Genomic DNA, 22574 nt, shown 5'->3' with positions numbered 1-22574 from the left:
CGTGCTTTGGGTGATCGTGATACTCTTTCATGATTACATTTGTTTGGGTGATCTGTGATCTTTGATATTACTACCATGACTCACAGACGATGGTCAGCCTTTTCGGTGGCGAGGCAGATTTTAATGAAGGTGTGTACATTGTTTTTTCAGACATCATGCTATATTGCACACACTTAATAGACTACAGTAGAGTGCAAACCGAACAACCTGACATGCGCCGAGAAGCCAAAAGACTCGTGTGACTCACTCCGTTGTGACATGCACTTTGCTGGGCTAGAACTGACCCTGCAGTATCTCTGAGGTTATATACCTGTAGATTTTTCTGGCAAGTAAATAGAATTTAAGCCACTAGAAAAGGTTGAGCAGGGGCTTAGTGTGACTCGGTCCATGGCAGCATCTCTCTTGTTGTGTAAGTTTAAAAGTCACAAAAGCAATAGACTCCTCTCCCTTGCGACACACCTGGTTCATCCCAGGGGATTCTCTCTCTCAGTCTTCTTAACTTTTTTTCCTACCACGTGCGCTGCGGCAAGAGCTTGCCCCGCTCTCTGCAGGAGACGGTGACTCAGGCACCAGGGTTTCGGTCCCTTAGAACTCAAAAACCAGAGGCAGTGTTTGTTGAGCTCAGCTGTTATCTCTTTATTAGGAAAGCACCAACACCACGTTCTTGGAAATTACTGGAATTTTATTTGCCTCAGGCTTATGACTTGCAACCAAAGACATTGTGCAAAGAAAGCAAAGATTAAGTACACTTGAGGGAGGAGACAATACACATGGGTAACACAGGAGATCAGGTTGACAAAGGAAGCCATCCATTACACTATATAGATTGCAATATTCAATAGCGATTTCAACAAAACTTTTCTTTTAAATCAAGAGCAAAAAATTAAGCAATGTTTACAGTAGACATAAATCTTATACAATTCAAAAAGCGTTTTTTTCAGATCATAGAGCATAAAATGGAAAAATGTCTATGTAGGTGAAGTCTAACTACTGTACATTTATCGCCTATTAAAGTTGCTTATATGTACCACAGTGTAAAAAAAAAAAAACAATACCGAACAAATAAAAACCTTGAAAATTGCCTGATGAAAAATAAAATAACCAGTGGCTTTTAATGGCTTCTCCTGGTTATCAGTGCTACAAAAAGACAAAAATCTTCTCATCTGAACAGGTGATAAAACCAGGCACAATCAAACCGTTACCAAGACCCACCCATAGAAATATACTATCCACCCACATATTTTCCATCAAAAGCTTTTTTGTTTGTTTTAATCTTTGAGGCCCATTTGGTCACAATATGTTACAAAGATTTGTGTATGAGTGTGTGTTTCTTTACACCATGATATCATATGTTTGTCTGGCACTATCCTAAAGCTAGCTTATAGATGATAATGATATAGAAACAACCCAGTGCCCATATGACAAATGAACTCACTGAGTGGAGACGAGAGAGGGGAGAAGGAGTTCAGTTCTACCAAGAAAAAAATGTCCATACTGATCACTCATCATCAGTCCCACTAGCTTCTGACTGTTCCTAAAAGTAAAAATAAGAAAGACAATAAGCCATCAAGAGGCAACGTACCAAAGACATGACATTTTGGAAACAGTTGACCCTCCCAGTAAAGAGGCATCGACAGCCTCTATGCGGAACAGGGGAGCTCCCGCTTGGAAATCCCACAGCAATGCCCGCTGTCTATGCCAGTGTTTTGCTCTGTTGCACTTGGGCGTGGAAAGTTCATGGCTATTGAGTTCTAATTTTAGCACTACGTTTTTAGAACATTCACGGGAGAAAAAAATTCCATGCATTTGCTGTCTACTTAAAGAAAACATAGGATTTTAAATGTATTTGAAGATGCTTGTGTCGAGGGTCAAAGGCTGGGTGGGGTGGGATAAGAATGCTGAACCTTTTCAACAGACCCAGATAGCGGCACGTTGAAGGAAAATCAAACTAGCATAGGCGCTAACATGGAAAATTAACCTTCCAGAAAGAAAAAAGAAGGGGGTGTGGGGTAGGGAACCTGAGGTCCTCTTGAAAGTGAAAGAAATAGCGGGCCCTTTAAAAGGCACTGGATTAGAAGCTTGTGTCAGGCACTGCTACCTTGTGGACCACAGAGTCAGGGACAGTGCACCGGACTGAGTTAATGCTCTCTGGGTATGAATTCAGCCTCTGCTGTTTACTTCCATGCCCTGCAGCAAAACACACATAACCTAAGCACTGAGTTCTGTAATATGTTGAGAGTGACACCTGTCTTAGGATGCTAATATTAATAAGCACCGAATATGGTGCCACCTGGAAAGGTCCTTATGTCAGGGCCTGGCTCCATCAGGGCTCCCTGAATTTTTCAAATATTAAAAGTAACACCTCTAGGTACTTAAAGATGCATCTGGGTTTTCCGCACGGCACCTGAAATAGCAACTCAAACCCCAAAGTAACTCTATCATCCCACTTAGTGTCAGTCTTCCACGGAATCATTATTTCCTCTATATACTGCTGTATCCTAGGCACTATGCTGGGTGTTATGGATATAAAATATTAACGAGCCGTGGAGAATCTCTCTTTGTAAGTAGGCACTGGGAAGATATGAAAGGGGAAAAGGAAACTTGATTTAGTAAGTTTTTCACTTTTGAAGACTATTCAAAAGGCAATAAACAAAACCCCAAATTCTTTGTTTTCAATCACGCAGCTCAGTTCACATCCCTCAACACCAAATCTTTACATTTTCATTTCTGGGTAATGAAGCATAGAGGTTGGCAGGGGCCTGGGAGTACGAGAGGGAGACAGATGTGGGGAGAGTGTCCGGACCTCAGGCAAGGCAGCCGCACTTACATTTCCATCCGGCTCTTCATCGCTGTCAAAATCGCTCACCACAGGTTTGGCTTTTCCTCGATTTGGCCTTTTCTTGCCTTTTCCTTTGTCCCGGCCTTTGTCATCTTTTTTATTGAGCTTGATTTTCACCTTAACAGATTTTGCTACAACAAAACCAAAACACACAGCAATGAGGAATCAATCACAGGGAAATCTTTTTTTTTTTTTTACATGTTTATTGGAGTATAATTGCTTTACAATGGTGTGTTAGTTTCTGCTTTATAACAAAGTGAATCAGTTATCCATATACATATGTTCCCATTTCTCTTCCCTCTTGCGTCTCCCTCCCTCCCTATCCCACCCCTCTAGGTGGTCACAAAGCACCGAGCTGATCTCCCTGTGCTATGCGGCTGCTTCCCACTAGCTATCTATTTTACGTTTGGTAGTGTATATATGTCCATGCCACTCTCCCGCTTTGTCACAGCTCACCCTTGCCCCTCCCCATATCCTCAAGTCCGTTCTGTAGTAGGTTTGTGTCTTTATTCCTGTCTTACCCCTAGGTTCTTCATGACATTTTTTTTTCTTAAATTCCATATATATGTGTTAGCATACGGTAATCTTTTTACGGGTAGGAAAATGATCGCCTACCTGCAGATGACAAACCCAACAACCCCGAGTGCCCTGAACATTCTCAGACTGATTCAAGCCTGTTCTCCATTGCCCTCCCTAGTTATAGTTAGCACCCCTTTCACTTGCAAACATGCCTAAGTTTGCATGATAAGTTACACAGTCACCCTAAATGGGCAACAAGAAGGAATGAGGTCCCAGAGGGAAGCTGGGCTGGGTCCTTTCCAGGTCTCCTAATGGATGAACAGAGATCTTCCTAACCAGGACAGCGAGGGTGGCCTTACCTACTGTGTGGAGGGGTGTGGGCATTTTAAATTTTTCATTACAAAAATATTTTCTTATAATGAATTTTTATTGGAGTACAGTTGCTTTACAGTGTTGTTAGATTCTACTGTACAGCAAAGTGAATCAGCTATACGTATACATACATCCCCTCTTTTTTGGATTTCCTTCCCATTTAGGTCACCACAGAGCACAGACTAGAGTTCCCTGAGCTATACAGTAGGTTCTCTTTAGTTATATACTTTATACATAGTATCAATAGTGTATATATATTGATCCCAATGTCCCAGGTCATCCCAGCCCCCCCTTCCTCCCCTTGATGTCCATACGTTTGTTCTCTACGTCTGTGTCTCTATTCCTGTTTTGCAAAAAGATCATCTATACCATTTTTCTAGATTCCATATGTATGTGTTAATATACGATATTTGTTTTTCTCTTTCTGACTTACTTCACTCTGTATGACAGTCTCTAGGTCCATCCACATCTCTGCAAATGACTCAATTTCATTCCTTTCTATGGCTGAGTAATATTCCATTGAATGGCCATCATTGAAAAAATCTACAAACAATAAATGCTGGAGAGCGTGTGGAGAAAAGGGAACCCTCTTGCACTGTTGGTGGGAATGTAAATTGATACAGCCACTATGCAGAACAGTATGGAGGTTCCTTCAGAAACTAAAAATAGAACTACCATATGACCCAGCAATCCCACTGCTGGGCATATACCCAGAGAAAACCATAATTCCAAAAGACACATGCACCCCAATGTTCACTGCAGCACTATTTACAATAGCCAGGATACAGAAGCAACGTAAATGTCCATCAACAGAGGAATGGGCATTTTTTAAAACAGAACTTTGACATTAAAAAGTATACATAAGTGTAAAAGGTTTAAAAAAAAGCCAATGATTTTTACTGTGTAAATAACTTCAGTTGACTTAAAAAGAAAATTCATAGGTGAATATTTTTAACAGTACAGAAAGGTACAAAATGGAAAGTAAAAACAAAACAAATGAATTTGAAAGGTTTCTTTCCCTATCTCTAGTCTCTCACCCTACTGGTCTCTTTCTGGTGATTATTTCCAGAAAAAGAAGTATACCTCAATATTTGAAAATATACACATCCCTGTGTATGATTCTCTATTGATAGATGACATAAAATTCCATAAATTTCTGTATAGAGAGATATAAAGAATTCAAGCATATACACATACAGAAAGATGGCATCCCCTTCCACTCTCACAGGGCTATTCTGAGGATAGAAATAAAAACACATGGAAGAAAGAAGTCCAAGTGTTATACCATAGTTAGAGGTGCACATCCCAAGGTTCACAGAAAATCTGTTCCCTGGCATTGTTCTGGGACAGGTGTCCACAGAACAGCATTTTTAGGGATGGATGATGAAGTGACTGACAATGCAAGTCTCTCATTCAAACCAGTTTTGTTAGAATATTATGTTTGGTGGGTCTCAAGGAACCTAGAAATAGATGTTGTCATGGAGAGAATCAACTCCAGAAAGAATCTTAGAGATGAGAAATTTCCAGACTTCTTCTGTGAAGGGGAAGGACCCATAAAACGTTTCCAGAAGTGAAGTCTTCCATGGAAGTACAGGCTAACAAAAAAGATGAGAGCAGAGATGTTCTGAACTGAAGTGCAGGGGCAGCAAATGCCCTTCCCCCATCCCAAACAGGGCTGGCAAAAGGCTGGCAAACCTAGTGCTCAAAACAGTATTCCTAGCCCAGGCTTCCGTATATCACACCCAAATGTCTACTGCTTAATAAGCTATAAGGTGGGGACTTGACGAAAAGACTGGGGATGCAAAAGTCTACCGATTAATGGAAATGCACGAAGCTGTGAAAACCTTTAAAAATGTAAAAAGTAATTTGGAAAGAAAAAGTGAAATATCTTTATCTACACAGGTGTGGCTCTTCCTGACACGGGAGTACAGGAAATCCATGGGCGGTGTGAAAGGGCAGAAGACTGTCAGTAAAGGTAAGAAAATACATCCTCGAGAACATAATCTAAATACTCACTGGAGTGTGGGACACTCAAAAGCTACCAGGCTTTGTGAGTCAGTGGACATGCCCCTCGAAAAAACCCACCTGAAAGGCTGCCATGGGCAGCTAGGCTAATAAACTGGACCATCAGATGGGCCCTTTAAACAGCATCCTAAGGCTTTATGACACCACTACACAGACCTACGACAAGTTCCAGTTAACCAGGGTGGCAGGCAGAATAGTGATGGCGCCCAGAGACATCCATGTCCTAATTCCCAGAACTTGTGAATATGTTACTTTGCATGGCAAAAGGGATTCCACTGACCTTGAGATGGGGAGATTACCCTAGATTAACCAGGTAGGCTAGGCCCAATCTCAATCACACGGGTCCTTCAAAGTGGAAGAAGATGAGGTTCTGATTTAAGCAGGTGACACAAGAAGACCCTGAACTTACCTCTTCCCACGGACACACCGAATCTAAGGTATGTATGTACAACCTTCTCTGAAAAAGACCTAAAAACTAGCTCAGTGACACCTACACATTGGACAAATGTGGAGAAACCCACACTGAAGCAAGTAAGAAAGGCAGAGAGGCTGATACATGATCTCATGATAAATGCCATCCTTGGTGCAGTGACCCACAACTGGAAAGGAACTGAAAACCTGAAGCTTCTCTAGGAGGGGTGAAGCTTTGAACCCCACATCAGGCATCCCAACTTTTAAGTCTTGCACCTGAGGGATGCCCCCAAAACATCTAGCGTTGAAAACCAACAGGGCTTGTGTCCACAAGACCCACAGGGCTACAGCCAGTTCAGAAATGGCTCGTAAAAGTCTCATGCTCAGACTCACCTGCCCCAGGACCCAGCTCAAAGTCAGCTGATGGAGAGGCACCCAGACTTCACATAAAAGAGGCTTATTTGCTTATCTTAAAGCATCAGCCTAGGGACGAGCATCTAAGTTAACCCATATCTAAGGGCTGACCATCATCCCCTTCCAGAGAACTTGGCAGAGGGGGGGATGCTATCTTTGCACTCTCCCTCTGCCACACTCCAGAGCACTAGTGTCTCTTGGAGGGGAGCTTTCACACATGCCCGGTGCCCTGGTTTTTGCGAGTGCTGTCCAGGGGATACCTTCAGATTGCCTGCTTCTGGTGGTCAGTGGGACTTAGGCCTGTGGTCCCACTGGACTGTATATTTGCAAACTTTAAAAAGCTGCTGCCTGAGGGTCTGGCTTCCAATCAGCCTGAACCTAGGTGTTGAGATCCTCCCTTCTAAGACAATGACTGACAGGTCTTGGCACACCCTCCACTATTGGGAGCCACTACATGTAGGCTGCTTGGACAATCACAAAGGTGTGAGAGACAAGGAAGAGTCAGGGTGTAGGTTGAAGGATAAAGTTTTTGTCTCCTACGTGAGGCCGCTCCTTCAAGACTGGGAGAGATGGCTGTTTTATCAAATGAGAGAGTCAAGAAAAATAGAGAGAGGAATATGTTCCAAATGAAAGAACAAGATAAAACCTCAGGAAAAAAAGTCTTTCATGAAACAAAGATGAATGGCTTAGCTGATTGATAGAATTAAAAATAATGGTCATAAAGATGCTCACTGAACTTGGGAGAAGAATGAATGAAAACTGAGAACTTCAAAGAGAAAACACAACCCTTGAACAACATGGGGGTTAGGGGCGCCAAACCTCTGTGCAGTCAAAAATCTGTGTATAACTTTACAGTTGGCCCTCCGTATCTGGGCTTCTGCATCCACAGATCCAACCAGCTGCAGATTGTATAGTACTGCTGTATGTATTTATTGAAAAACGAACAATCTGCCTCCACGTGGACCCATGCAGTTCACACCTGTGTTGTTCAATGGCCAACTTTATAAGCAAGTACCAAACAGAAGTCACAGAGCTGAAGAATATGATAATTGAACTGAAAAGTACACTAGAGGGGTTCAACAACAGACAAGATGAAGCAGAAGAGAGATCAGTAAACTCAAAGACAGGGCAGTGAAACATCCAATCAGAGCAGCAAAAAGAAAAGAATGAAACAGAGGGAAGATGACTTATGGAACAACATAAAGTGGACCAATGTTCACACTGTAGGGCTCCCAGAAAGAGAGAGAAAGGGGCATAAGACTTATTTGAAGAAATAATGGCTGAAAACTTCCCTCATCTGCAGAAGGAAATACATCCAGATCCAGGAAGAGTCCCAAATAAGAGGGACCCAAAGAGACCCACACTTAGACGTACTACAATTAAAACGTCAAAACTTAAACACAAGAAGAGAACTGTAAAAGCAGCAAAAGAAAAACAAACAACTTGTTACATACAAGGGCAACCCCCCCCCCCCCCCACCAGAAGACTATGGGTAGATTTTTAAGCAGAGACTTTGCAGTCCAGAAGTGAGTGGCACAAGACAGTCAAAATAGGGCTTCCCTGGTGGCGCAGTGGTTGAGAGTCCGCCTGCTGATGCAAGGGACATGGATTTGTGCCCTGGTCCGGGGAGATCCCACATGCTGCGGAGCAGCTGGGCCCACAAGCCGTGGCCACTGGGCCTGTGCGTCCGAAGCCTGTGCTCCGCAACGGGAGAGGCCACAGCAGTGAGAGGCCCACGTACCGCAAAAAAACAAACATAAACAAAAAAAACAAGACCTATCTATAGGCTGCCTACAAGAGACTCACTTCAGCTTTAAAGACACACACACTGCAAGCGAGCAGATGGAAAAAGGCAGTCCATGCAAACGGAAACCAAAAGAAAGCTGGGGCAGCTATACTTGCATCAGACAAAAGAGACTTTAAAGACTGTAATAAGAGAAATAGCAAAGGGTCAATACAAAAAGAGGAGATAACATTTATTAACAGACATAGAGGGAGAAAGAGACGGCAATACAATAATATTAGAGACCTTAACACCTTTCTTTCATTAATGGACAGATCATCTAGACAGACAATCAATATGAAAACACTGGCCTTAAATGACACACTAGACCAGAGGAACTTCACAGTTATATATGGAACGTTCCATTCAAAAGCAACAGAATACACATACTTCTCAAGTGCACATGAAACATTCTCCAGGATAGATCATATGTGATGCCTCAAAACCATGTGAGGCATGTGATGCCTTAATAAATTTAAGCAGATTGAAATATCAATAAGCCTTCTCAACCATAATGACATGAAACTAATCAATTACAGGAGGAAAACTGGAAAATTCACGTATGTGGAGATTAAACAACGTTCTACTGAACCACCAATGGCTCAACAAGGAAACCAAAAGAGTAAATTAAAAGGTACCTTCAGACAAATGAAAATGGAAATCAAACACGCCAAAATTTACAGGATGCAGAAAAGTAACCCTAGAAGGGAAGTTCAGTGATAAATGCCTACATCAAGAAACAAAAATCTCAAATAAAACACCCTAACGTTATACTTCAAGGAACTACAAAAAGAAGAACAAATGAAGTCCAAACTTAGTAGATGGAAGGAAACAGCAAAGATCAAACTGGAAACAAACAAGCAACAACAACAACAAAAGAGAGAGTAAAAAGACAATAGAAAAGATCAATGAAACTAAGGGCCGGTTCTTTAAAAAGATTAAAAAAAATGAACAAATCTTTAGCTACAAATCATAGCTACACTCACCAAGAAGAAAAGAGAGAGGACTCAAATAAAATCACTAATGATAGAGGGGATGTTACAACTGTTATCAGAGAAATGCAAAGAATCACGAGAGACTACTATGAACGATTATGTGCCAACAAATCATACAACCTAGAAAAAAACAGGTACATTTGTAGAACCAGACAACCTACCAGGACTGCCTCACAAAGAAAACAGAAAAAGACCAATTACTAGTAAGGAAGTTGAGGCCACAGTCAAAAACCTCCTGTTAAACAAAAGTCCAAGACCAGATGGCATCACTGGTGAATTCTGCCAAACATTTAAAGAAGAATTAGAATGAATACCTATCCTTTTCCAATTTTTGCCAAAAAAAAACCCAAAACCAAAAACAAACAAAAAATGGAAGAGGAGGGGACACTTCCAAACTCATTTTAAGAGGCTAGCGTTATGCTGGTACCAAAACCAGACAAGAAGGCTGCAAGCAAAGAAAATTATAGGCCAATATCCCTGATGAACGTAGATGCAAAAATCCCCCCAAAAATATTAGCAAACTGAATTCAACAATACATTAAAAGAATCATATACCATAATTAAGTGGGATTTCTTCCAGGGATGCAAGTTGGTTCAACATCAATATATCAATCAATATGATACAACACATTAACAGAATGAAGGCTAAAACTTATAATGATCATCTCAGTAAAATGGTACATATGAACTTATTTACAAAACAGAAATAGAGTCACAGATGTAGAAAACAAACTTATGGTTACCGGGGGGGAAAGCGGGTAGAGGGATAAACTGGGAGCCTGGGATTGACATATACATGCCGTATGATCCAGCAATCCCACTCCTGGGCACATATCTGGAGAAAAACATAATTATATGAAAATACACATGCACCCCGATGTTCACTGCAGCACTATGTACAGTAGCCAGGACACGGAAGCAACCTAAATGTCCATCCACAGAGGAATGGATAAAGAAGATGGGGTACATATACACAATGGAATATTACTCAGCCATAAAAAGAACAGAATAATGCCATCTGCAGTGACATGGATGGACCTAGAGATTACCATACTAAGTGAAGTCAGTCAGACAAAGACAAATATGATGTCACTTATAGGTGGAATCTAAAAAAGCGATACAAATGAACTTATTTACAAAACAGAAACAGACCCACAGACTTAGAAGACAAACTTACAGACACTAAAGAAGAAAAGTGGCCGGGGTGGTGGGGGCAGTGGGTGGGAAATTAGGAGTTTGGGATTAACACATACACACTACTGTATATAAAATAATCAACAAGGACCTACTGTACAGCACAGGAAGCTCTACTCAGTATTCTGTAATAACCTATATGGGAAAAGAATCTGTAAAAGAATGGATACACGTATAACTGAATCACTTCAGTTTACGCATGAAACGAACACAACATTGTACATCGACTATACTCCAATACAAAATAAACATTTTTAAAAATTAAAAAAAGGACATTTGCGACAACATGGAAGGACCATGAGGGCTTTTATGCTAAGTGAAATAAGTCAGTGAAAGACAGATTCTGTATGATCTCACTTATATGTGAAATTAAAAAAAAAGAAAACAACTGAACTCACAGATACAGAGAACAGATAGGGTGGCTGCCGGAGGTGGGGTGGGAAATGGGTGCAGGGAATCCAAAGGTATAAATATCCAGTTATAAAATAAATAAGTCGTGGGGTTTAAGGTACAGCATGTGAGTATAATTAATAACGCTGTAGTGCATATTTGAAAGTTGCCAAGAGAGTAGATCCTCAAAGTTCCCGTCACAGGAAAAAAATTTTTTCTGACTATGTGTGGTGATGGATGTTAACTAGATTTAGGTGTGATCATTTCCCAATATAGACATATATTGTATCGTTATGCTATATATCTGAACCTATTATTATATGTCAATTATACCTCAACAACAGCAAAAAAAATGTGGATGAAGAGGAGGCCGAAGAGAGGGTCAATGAGATGCAACATGAGAAAGAGACACAAGGAAGTGGACTCTCCCCTGGAGCCCCGACAAAGGAAGGCAGGCTGGTGACACCTTGGTTTTGGCCCAGAGAGACCCACAGCAAACCCGTGACCTAAGGGCTGTGAGATAATAAATGTAAGTTGTATTGAGGCACTAAGTTTGTGGTAATTTGTTAGAGAGGCCATAGAAAGTTAACATAACAAGTCTCCGGAGAGATTAGAGCAAACGTATCTCAACCGATAGCTGGGATAAGAAGGCAGCTATTTGAAAACAGATTAGAAATCTCGCTCTAAAACGAGGAAACGTTTAGCTAAGATAGGCTTTTGTAGACTAAAACATCAAATGCTACGATATTAAAACTAGGGAGTAACCATATGAAACTGAAAAAGGTTAAAAATTAATACTTAAAAGGCAGAATCACGAGAAAGAATAATACTGAGAACACATGAGGGTATGGGGACACAGACACGTACGTACACCGCTGACCAAGATCCCAACTCCAGTCTGTGCAGCGATAGGTATGCGCCAGATGTTTTTACAGTGTGTGCAGTGGTTTCTGGGTTAGCATTTTCAGGGGAGCGTTATTTGGATTGAGATTACTATGTTTTGGTACACTCATTAATGGATGTTAATATATGTCTTGCTGTATAAAAACACTCATTGCTATGGAAAAATATCTGTAATAGAAAAACCATGCTACAAAACAGTGTGCTATACTTTTATAAACAAAATATTTATGTATCTAAAAAGACTGGAAGGCAACTGGAGTTAAATGTATATTGGGTGATGGAATTATACAAATTTTCCTTTCTTAAAAATATCTTCTAAGCTGTCTGTACTAAGTATGTAATTAGAAACAAATCTAATAAAAAATGGTAAAGCATATCTAAACTGTTTTACATAGAAGACTACAAACTACTAGGATTTATTACTTTGCGAGGAGGTATGGGGTGAAAACTTAATTAGGTAAGAAGAAATTTTAGACTTTTCAAGGCAGCCGTAACCTTTGAAATATGATACCTGCCTTGGGTGCAAAGTTTAAGAGGGCACCAAAACTCAAAAAAACAAAACAAAAAACCTCAAAACTCATGCCAAACAGAGCCATAATGAATAAAATATCAAGATAAAGACAGGATCAGTATCAGATCCATGATGGACAAAATGGACCACAGTTTGACAATTATCTTCTAAAGCCGTGATTCTCAAAGTGTGGTCCTGGGTCCAGTCACATCAGCGTCCCCTGTGAACCTGTTAGAAAGGCCGACTCTCAGACCCTTCCGCAGGCTACTGAATCGGAAACTCAGGGGGGGATGCCAGCAATCACCCAGGTTAGAGAACCACTGTGCTAGGTTAACAGATAGGTGGTATCAACAGCCATGCTGGTAGAAAATGTATATTACACTGATTTCCAAAGGCAACATTCCGTGTTTGCTGTGAGCCTGGCCATGTGCTAAGCTCTTCGCATGACTGGGGGCACATTTAGTACCTCAGTTTCACAGAGGAGGAGACTGGGCTCAAGCAGGGTTAAGTATACGGCCTGGGGTTGCCCAGCTAGGACACGAGAGACAATAAGACCTGGAGTCCAGATGTGCCTGACTCTGCTCTGTTGGCATCTGTGGAAACAGCGATGCAGGTGGCCAGGGCCAAACCAGTGGAGGAACCACACGGACTCACCCTCTGACTCTGACTCGTCTTCCTCTTCCTCGTCCTCCTCTTCGTTGCTCTCGTCCTCACTCTCTTCTTCTTTGGCAATTTTCTGCCGAGCACTCTTGAACACCGACTGTAAGACGATGGAGTCTTCGTAGATCTGAAGGGTCAAAGTGGCACCTGTTAAAAACCTCAAGCTGAGGGCCCGAGACTCACCATCGCAGCATGCTCTTTTCTTCCCTGTGCCACACACCAGCATTACTTTACGTGAATTTTAGTAGAAACATCAACGTTATTGTCTATGCCTGCAGGAAAACACCAAACTCAAATCTACAGACATAGTCTTACAGGAAAAGTCCACATGCAGTTGAAATAATTTCAGAGTGTGTGTGTGTGTGTGTGCGTGCGCATGCTTGGGAGGGAAGGGAGGGCTTCAATACGATGCCCTCTCATTTTTGACAGCAAGACCGATATTTAAAAAAACTATTTCTTATTTAGGTTGTTTCATCAAACACTGTGGTAAAGCAACCTTTTTTTAAAAATGCAATTCTCCTAACAAAATGGAGGCTATTATTTGTCACTGGGTTTATCAGTACCAGCCAATACTTATTGCAATCAGTGCTTTCTCGCTAGTGTACGCCCCTATCTGAGCATAGCCCTGTGTAACTGCTGAGAGAGAGATAAAGTTCAAAAATGGTCCGTTTTCTCAAAACACTAAACACAGAAGTACCAATATGATCCAGCAATGCCAATTCTAGACATATACCCAAAGGAACTGAAAGCAGGGTCTTGAAGAGATACATGCACACCCATGTTTACAGCAGCACTATTCACAGTAGCCAAGAGCACACCCAATGTCCATCAATAGAGGGATGAAGAAACAAAACGAGGTCTACCCAAACCGTGGAGTATTATTCAGCCTTAAAAAGGAAAGAAATCCTGTTGCAGCCTACACAGCATGGATGAACTTTTGAGGACATGATGCTAGATGAAATAAGCCATTCACAAAAAGACAAACACTGAGTGATTGGCTTATGTGAGCTATCTAGAGGAGTCCAATTCGTAGAAATAGAACGTAGAATGGTGTCTGGCAGAATGATTACAGAGTTTTAGTTGTACAAGATGAAAGTGTTCTGGAGATCTGCTGCAGTATTATGAAAATATACTTCCCACTACTGAGCTGTACACTTAAACATGGTGAAGATGACACACTGGGATGGGGCCACTGGGACAGAATTTGCCAGGGACACTAGAGTTGAGCTGGATATTAAGGGTGAGGAGGGTCCCACCAGGGATCATGAGAAAGGAGACGGCCTTTATAGAAAAGGAGAGCAAGGAGAAAGGTGGGGCAGCCAAAGTAAAAAAAAGATGCATCCGGGAGGGTGCCATTACCAACTTCCTGGTTATGACATGGGACGATGTTACTATCCTGGGACGATGTCAAGACTCTCTCTGTATTCATATTCTTTCCTACAACTGCATGTGTATCTGGGGAAGCCGGTGTTTATGGACCATGAACCGTTACTGGACCATGAACTGTTTAGGTTGAGGAACAGCAGGAAATGAGGCCAAAGAGTTAGTGTATGACTTTAGAAAGCAAACTCCAGCGATTAAATTCATTCTAGAATTTAACAGTACATGGGGAAGTTCGAAGCTTGGTGGGCAGTAGAGGGACAGGATAAAAAGGTGGTTACAGAAAGATCGGCCAGCATCCGGGAGGGCCTCGGAGGGAAGCCAGTAAAGAGGCCATTTGTCACTCCAGTTCAGGGGTGAGGCAGTGGGTGTCGGCAGACAGGGAGGCTGTCTGGGACAGGGTGTGTATCACAATGTTGCCACAGTCCTATAAAGAACCCCCAAATCTATCCACAAACTGTAAGCAGTCATTCATAAAAGACTTGCTTGTTGACGCTTATACTTACTCTCTGCGTCCTAGTTTTCACCTTAAATTTCTTTGAAAAAGGCTTGCTTTCACAACTTATTGTTTTGGTCAAAATAATACTTCTATTAACTCCCATTAACTGGAAAGGTATGGTCTGTTCAAGGCACATTCTGAGGAGTCCCACATTCTCCAATTTAGTGACTGGAATTGACATGAAGATAAAAACAAGTCTGATCCGGAAAGAGGCTTGACTATGCATTGGCTGGCAGACACACTGACCTCTCTTCTGGTTCTTTCTGCCTCATGGGTATGAGAGCATAGATAGGAAAAGGGGAGTCCCTACAAAAGGTGAGTGGAATTGAGGTGTAAAAAGTGAAAAGTGTCCTCGGCCAACTTAGTTATTTTCATAGTGTCACTTGCTCTTACACTTGCTAACTACAGAGAAGAGGAGTAAAGAGAATTGCAATTGACCTGATAAAAAGCATTTTTGTAACAATTAGAGGCAATGGTTATTTTTTCTATATATTTTTTGTTTTAAAACAAAACAGCAGTTTCGGCTCCTGATGCAAAGTGTACAGTCAGAAAACCCAAGGTAAGTATAACCAAATACACCATCTCTGTAAAGGCAAAAACTGTACCTCTAGCTTTTAAGCATTACATTAACTTATTAACTTAAATTCCTCCTCTGATTAAAAGCCAAGCCTTTAAGGGAAGCACAAGTAGGAACTAGCATAGCTATGGTACAAAGGAGCTGGCATTAACTTGAAAATGCCAAAGCCTCAACTGACTTACATAGGTAGCATGGAAATACAGGCTTTTATCTCTCCTTTTCTTCTGCCAGGATAATAGCGACGGTAGCAAATGAAAAATTTTACTTAAAAGAACAAAGCATGTTTAAGGTTAAACATGTCTCACCTGGGATCCCTCCAAGTTGAACGTCTGAGCATTGTGACAGAGCAGCATGACGTCTTTCTCCAGGTCACCCAGGCTTCGGTACTTATGATTACGGATTCTTTCCTGATGCAAATTTTGGATAAAACAGAGGAAAGTTGGGGAGGGCGGTGGTGGAAAATACAACAATCGTTACTTGGTTAACAAAGCCTGATTTTCCATTTGTCTTCCCAGTAGACAGTCCTGCCAGGGAGGTGGGACTACACAATTCCAGGGGGTGTCATAAACAGAGACCACCCTCCCACGCGTATTCCTTTCCTATAAGGGGGAGTAAGGAGCATATGATGGGAACCAGGAAGAGCAATGGGATCCAGGAAGGAGTCTGAAACTTTTCAAATAAAATGCAATATAGGGCTTCCCTGGTGGCGCAGTGGTTGGGAGTCCGCCTGCCGATGCAGGGGACGCGGGTTCGTGCCCCGATGCAGGAGGATCCCACGTGCCGCGGAGCGGCTAGGCCCGTGAGCCACAGCCGCTGAGCCTGCGCGTCCGGAGCCTGTGCTCCGCAACGGGAGAGGCCACAACAGTGAGAGGCCCGCATACCGCAAAAAAAAAAAGGCAATATAATCAATATGAGCTCTCAGTATATTGATTTCATAACATACATTTAAAGGCACAAGAACATCCCGACCTTTTTAGTGCCAAGCCCTGCATGGGTGGCAGTGGCAGTCAGATAGGTTACCACTGTCAAGTCCTAACTGTAATCATTTCAATGAATTTACACTTCTACTTTATTTACTTAAAAAATAAAGTTCGTAAACAAAAGATCTACCTTTATTTTTTTGAAATCCACCGGTTTCCTAATTAATTCATAGTATTCTGGTAATTCTTTTCTTGAAGGTAACTGAATGAAGACTTCACTGAGCTGTCGCCCTGAACTGTAGGGGGGCAGGGGAGAAACGAACAAAAACATAACAGATCATGCACTACAGAGAAAAACTTGTATTTTATTTCAGAAAAATGTCAAAAAAGCAAATGACATCCCATGCATATAAACATGGGGCTCTTCAAATCAAAGAAAATCCTACAACTGTATGGGACATCAATGCCCCCAGTGCTAACTTCAAAATGACATTAGAATACCAGTAGATCTCCACTTCTGTCATACATATGGGAAGGCCACTGTGGATTTCTCTTTCGGAGTGAACCTCTCTTCAGTTTGATACAAATATTTAAAGTGTCCCATTCCACCAAAAATTCCATTTCTAAATGAGTAGTAATTGAGTTGGTTAAAAAAAAAAAAATACTGACTTTATTTCCATATCCCTTTGTTTTCAAATCCACTTTATATTCAGAAAATAATGTGTTAGAATATACTCTGGAAACTCAAATGAAAAGCTTTCGTATGTACCAGGGACTGTCTTTTCAGTCTTACTCCTCTTAGGGCATTTTTCCACACTGTGAACTACACAAACCTTTATGATTATTTGCCAGTGGAACCCCTTCATCTTGCCTAACTTCATTTTGTGTGTATGGAGTCATTTGTGCTGAAAAGAACAAACATATTTAGCAAGTGTGGCTGCCTCCTGTTCCTGGGATCAGTGCTATACCCTCCCCGCAAATTCACGGTAGCTTTACTTGAAAGCACATTTAATAGCAACGAACGCTTAGCATTTTGTAACTTTGAGAAACAGACTATAAAGCAATGTAAGCATTTAACATCACTTAATGTTAGAAGCAGACATGGTCAAAGGAACCAGATATTCATAATTTAGGTTCAGGACCCTAATATCTGACTCAGCCTATCCAGATCAATAACAGCTCGGGAGATACAGTACAGTCATTTTTCACAAAAATCTCCTTTCCCTTATGATGCCATCTCTACTTCCTTTGTGAAGGCAGAAATATTAAAAACAAAACAAAACAAAAAACCCCATAAATCGCTATCAGGTAAATTTTGGAAGGTGATTCTAGGAGTGTGTGAGAATGCTAGAAGCAGCGGCAGAGGATGAGTGACAATATGCTGTTTTAATCTATAGTCCCAGTCATATAATTAAAAAATAATCATAATGACACTTATCATAAAAAAGGCATGCGCAGTAACTCAAGTGGTTGCCTAGCAACCAGTGGGGAAAATGCTGAAGTGCAAAGGGGCCTGCATAAATTAACCGAAAACCCTGTCAAAGGGATGGGCGAGTTTTTCTGTGATGCTGGGTCAGGGTTTTATTTTATTTTTTAATGCACATATGGGCCTCATGAATACTAAAACCAGGGGCCAACACAAGAGGCATAAGAAGACTGCAGTTTAATAGGAAACTGGATTTTAAGATTATCATGGCAAGAACCAAGGTGTTCTCTTACCCTCCGCCACCCCTACCCGCCCCAACCCCTTCCAGGTTGAGAAATGCATTTGTACCGCCATAAATTATACCACACAGTATATGACAAAAACTGTTTCATCTGCTATCACCTTCAGCATAGGGCCACAATCTCTGGTCTGTTTTTCTTTCTCCCATTCTGAGACTTAAATACACAAACATTTCACCGGTCTGTAAATGAATCTCTGAAAGGCCAGAAGAGGAATTTACAGATATTCATTTTTCTATTTGTATCAGTGACTTCTTTATAATTAGCATTCTTTATACCCTAGCAACAGAGAGTCAGACCTCTTTGTGATTCGGGATTTAACAGCTGACCCTCAATGACATCTTCAGTGTCATTTTCTGCATTACCAACAGATGGTGTCATTTTTCTATTGACGGATTACAAGTACATCTTTGCTTTGTACACCTGGGATGGACGTACTCTTACTTTCATCTGTGCTACTGGTGAAATAAGAAAGAAGCAGTTTGCACTGAGAATGTGATAGAGCTCTTTCCAACAGGGGCAAAATGGCTGAGACAATCTTGGTCTGATGTCCTCTTCTTAGGACATAGAAATTCTAGACCCTATAAGGAGACAAGTCCCCAGTTATCTGTGCTCACAAAGGAGAGAGCTGAATGTTCTGAGACTCAGGGCCAATACTGTAAAATGACATAAATTTATTCGCTTTTAAAAATAAAGGTTACGTGGCTTAATATTCCCATCTCACTTCCTTTATTCCCCCTGCTAAGAACCAAGGGCCTGAGCTGAAGGAGGGCTTGGATGCCATGTAAGGAAGTCTTCTCGTGGTTCCACTGGAACCATCTCCACTCACACACCTCGGTCTGGATTTCGAAGACCTCCTTGATTCCTCCTCTCTAAACCCTGACTGTACTGCTGACTTGACTCTTCTGGTCAGAATAGCCTCTCTCCTGTGTACCCCCAGGTCCCACGGCCAATCCCCCCTTTATCACAAATTCCAAGTCTCCAGGCTTGACCCACCTCTCACTCCAACGTTCTCTATCCTTTTCTCCCTTCAAATATTCCATCATCCATTCAGGATCAAGAACCCTTCCTCCAAAAAAAAGATGGAAGACGTTTTCCTCAATATTAAACCAACGTTCCTCAATATTAAACAACTCCTGGTACCTTGCTGCTCAGAACTTAGTTCTATGCATGCTGGGTTTTTTTCTCTCCTCCACGGAGTGTGGGAACACTTTACATGCAGTCAAAACCCCTCCCCCATCTCTATCAGAGGGGACAGTTCTGACGGTGACCCTGGGCAGGAAAAGTCAGGTGGTCCTGGAAGACATCCAGCTTTTATATAACCTACAGAATGCACTGAGGTAGCAGGACCACTTGCTAATGTTGCTACGGTAACTTATTTTTTCCCTAAATTAAAGGTTAAAAAAAAAAGGTAAATAAGAAAAAAGAAGTGAAGCAGCCTGACAGAGTTTTGAATTCTTGGCATTTCTTTCTCAAACTTAAGCTGCACAAATGCTTTTTCATTATACCTTTTCAAATACTTGTTTTTCACTGCCAGGAAGTTTTTTTGTTTTTTTTTTTTAAGTACAGAACAATGGGCTAATTGTACAACGGTTTGCAAAAGGTGTTCCGTTTCTGTTGAAATGCTTATCCTTACCCCCAAGGTATTTTCCATTATGTCATTTTACACATTTAAGGCCTAAGTATAAATTGTTATCTCAAAGAGTACTGTTTGCCATGACAAAAGTGATACCTGTCCCCCTCCTCCAAAAAGGTCTGATTTCAGATCTATTTCATACAACGATCTATCACAATGAGAAACGTGACCCTGATAAGACGTAGGGTGTTGGGGGCGAGGAGAATAACCTAAAGTACAAATAGACAGGAAACCTCACTGCACTTAACAGAGTTTACAGGTGCTGGTGGGCAAACACATTTCCTCTCCACAGAGAGGAAAGGGCAAAGGGACACCTGGCTATGCTGTCATGGTGTATGCGATGGAAAAGCCCTACATGCCACTATGTTAATGGTGGTTTGCAAACCCTGCATGTAGAGCTTACACACACACACACACACACACACACACACACACACACGAGATCTGCTTTGCTATGCTTCATCTGGGAACCAATTTTTCTCCCATTACCTCCACAAACCAAATGGCAAGAATTTCACATCTATACTATTGTGACTTTAAAATAATGACTACAGACATTATAAATTTCACATAAATATCACCTCTACCTTTGATTACAGTTTAGGTAAAGCTGGAAGAGTGCATAAGGCTGTAATAGTAGCTTAGAAACCTATTCCTTTAAAATGCTGGCCAGTATGCCTTTCATAATATCGGTTGAGAGTCCTTTTTTTTTTTTGGCTGCTTTATGATTTGTCCTTTTACCTACCGAAGCTGATCTGTTGACAAGAACTCTTAATGGATACTCCTGGAAAAGTGATCTTAACTAAAGCTGACATAGGTTTTGTTTATGTTAGTTAATGAATATAAAAATATGGTTATCTTGCCTCCTTAAGGAAATGACGTCATGATTTAGAATACCCATTTGTAGTTGGAAACGTTTTACAGAAAATGATTACAGTCCTAAAGGAATCAAACATAGGAAATCATTTTGGGAAAAAAACCCATAAATATTGGGTCAGCATTGGAGGGCAGTAGGTGAATACACGTCTTTTTTTCAGGGTCAGATTCCTATAGGGTTTAAAAAATACCGTTTCAAAATGCACTTAGACCTGAGTGGCACCCTGCATATCTAGAAAGCCCCCAGAAACCTGAGCCAGTCACAGAATAGGTGTCAGAGTACCCGCACTCTGCCTTCTCTATTGAGGTCTCTCATCTGAGTCTTACTGAGTATTGACGGACAATACCGATGACTCCTAACAAGCTTGGAAATCCGACTTCCCAACTTCTTGAAGCATATAGGAGGTAACAGCAAAACAGAATGGGATGTGGATTGACTTGCTTTTGATATGGGATGGATAGCTGTAAAAATCACCCCAAGGGTTGTGTTAAGGACTAGGTATCTAATGTGCCTGCATTACCAACCAAAATGAAGTTACATCAGGTTTATGCAAGGTAAATGCCCCCATGTTAGGAGGCTTAAATGGCTTGCTCAGCTCAATAAGAAAAGCAGCAAGGCTTTAACAACAGTCTTCAAGGTAATCACACTCTGATGTATGGTTTTGCTGTTGGTAATCTACTCTAGGCTGGAATATGGATAAAGATATATATATATATATATATATTTTATATGTACATGTAAAGATGTCCATCACAATTTAAGGCAGCCAAAATGTTAAACAATCGGGGAAGAAAACAAGTAATGGAAGGCTAGAATCTAAAATTATGTATTTTTAAAGTAGGTGCCTTAAAAAGCACAAAAAATGCTCATTATGACATTCAATGGGAAAAAAAAAACAAAAATGACAGGCCATCAAATTGTAAATGCAATACACATTCACCTAGGTTTTTAAAAGGGCATGAACTAAGGACCAGGAGGAGAAATGCCAGAGCATAAATAAACATTAATAATAAGGTACTCTTGTTCAACAAAACGAAGGTTTACAATCTAATGTAATTTGGAACCACGCTGTCATCCATAAATAAAGTAGGCCTCAAACACTTTTATGGGTTACCTTCTTTGAAAACATGCTATAAGTCAAAAATCTAATTTGATTTTTCCCAGAAAAATGTCACCCGAGGGGCATATGACCAACCTTTATTTACATCACCATAAACAGCATAGTTCATCAACTGGCACCTCTGAACTCTCCCACAGAAGGCCAGATAAAGAGAATAATAGAACAATAATTCCACAATTTTTTAATTTACTATATTACAACCAACAGAATCTACTGTATGAAGTCCCTATTTATTCCTTCAGAATTCTCTCATTGAACTTATGACTGCAAATCAGAGGTGATCACCTGGACATGAGATTCAGAGAGTACTGTTTATTTACTTGTTTATTTAGACAAGCATTTTGAGGAGACGACTGTGAAGACTTATCATCTATCACCTGACTTTTTAGAAATACTGACTCGGGACACCTAGGTTCTTCTCCTCTTTTTCTCACTCGACACTTCATCATAGCAGGTAGAGGTACAGGATCCTAACTGTCCACCCGTCTCAATGTGATAGACACACCGGTCACGCCGTTTCATCAGCTTTCGTCACCTCATCTTGGAGACCCGGAAGTGACTCCGAGGATGCCTTCCTTTCAAAAGGTAAGGACACACCTTCCCTTCCACTGAATGTTCTGTCCTTTGGTCTTTCCCCGGGTCTCTAACTTCGTAATGTTAAAAAAAAAAAAAGGCTTCGGAACTTTTGGCTGAATTGTGATCAAACTCAAAATCACAAAGCTTTTGCAGGCAAACAAAATCAAACGCCTCTCCACCTGAGCTGCAGATCCCCAATGTCACTCTGTCAAAGGGGTGTGTGTGTCGTAGCAGGCACCGAGTGCTGC

The 22574-nt window shown here is 41.1% G+C and overlaps 1 protein-coding gene across 6 annotated transcripts in view; it reads right to left on the bottom strand.

Annotated features, from left to right (window-relative positions):
• Nucleotides 1-661: 661 nt before the first annotated feature.
• Nucleotides 662-22574, bottom strand: part of SMARCA2 (SWI/SNF related BAF chromatin remodeling complex subunit ATPase 2) — a 172684-nt gene continuing 150771 nt past the window's right edge. For all 6 annotated transcript variants that reach the window (XM_060300876.1, XM_060300880.2, XM_060300878.2 and 3 more), the window contains 5 exons: nucleotides 16583-16688; nucleotides 15778-15879; nucleotides 13011-13143; nucleotides 2828-2970; nucleotides 662-1534 (listed from right to left, as the gene is read on the bottom strand). In XM_060300876.1, coding sequence (XP_060156859.1) covers nucleotides 1499-1534; nucleotides 2828-2970; nucleotides 13011-13143; nucleotides 15778-15879; nucleotides 16583-16688 — 520 coding nt within the window. In that variant the 3' untranslated portion in view covers nucleotides 662-1498. The remainder of the gene's footprint in view (nucleotides 1535-2827; nucleotides 2971-13010; nucleotides 13144-15777; nucleotides 15880-16582; nucleotides 16689-22574) is intronic.

Source organism: Globicephala melas, chromosome 6, assembly GCF_963455315.2.
Source record: "Globicephala melas chromosome 6, mGloMel1.2, whole genome shotgun sequence".
Taxonomy (NCBI): domain Eukaryota; kingdom Metazoa; phylum Chordata; class Mammalia; order Artiodactyla; family Delphinidae; genus Globicephala; species Globicephala melas.
This window is presented reverse-complemented; position numbering and strand designations above follow the sequence as displayed.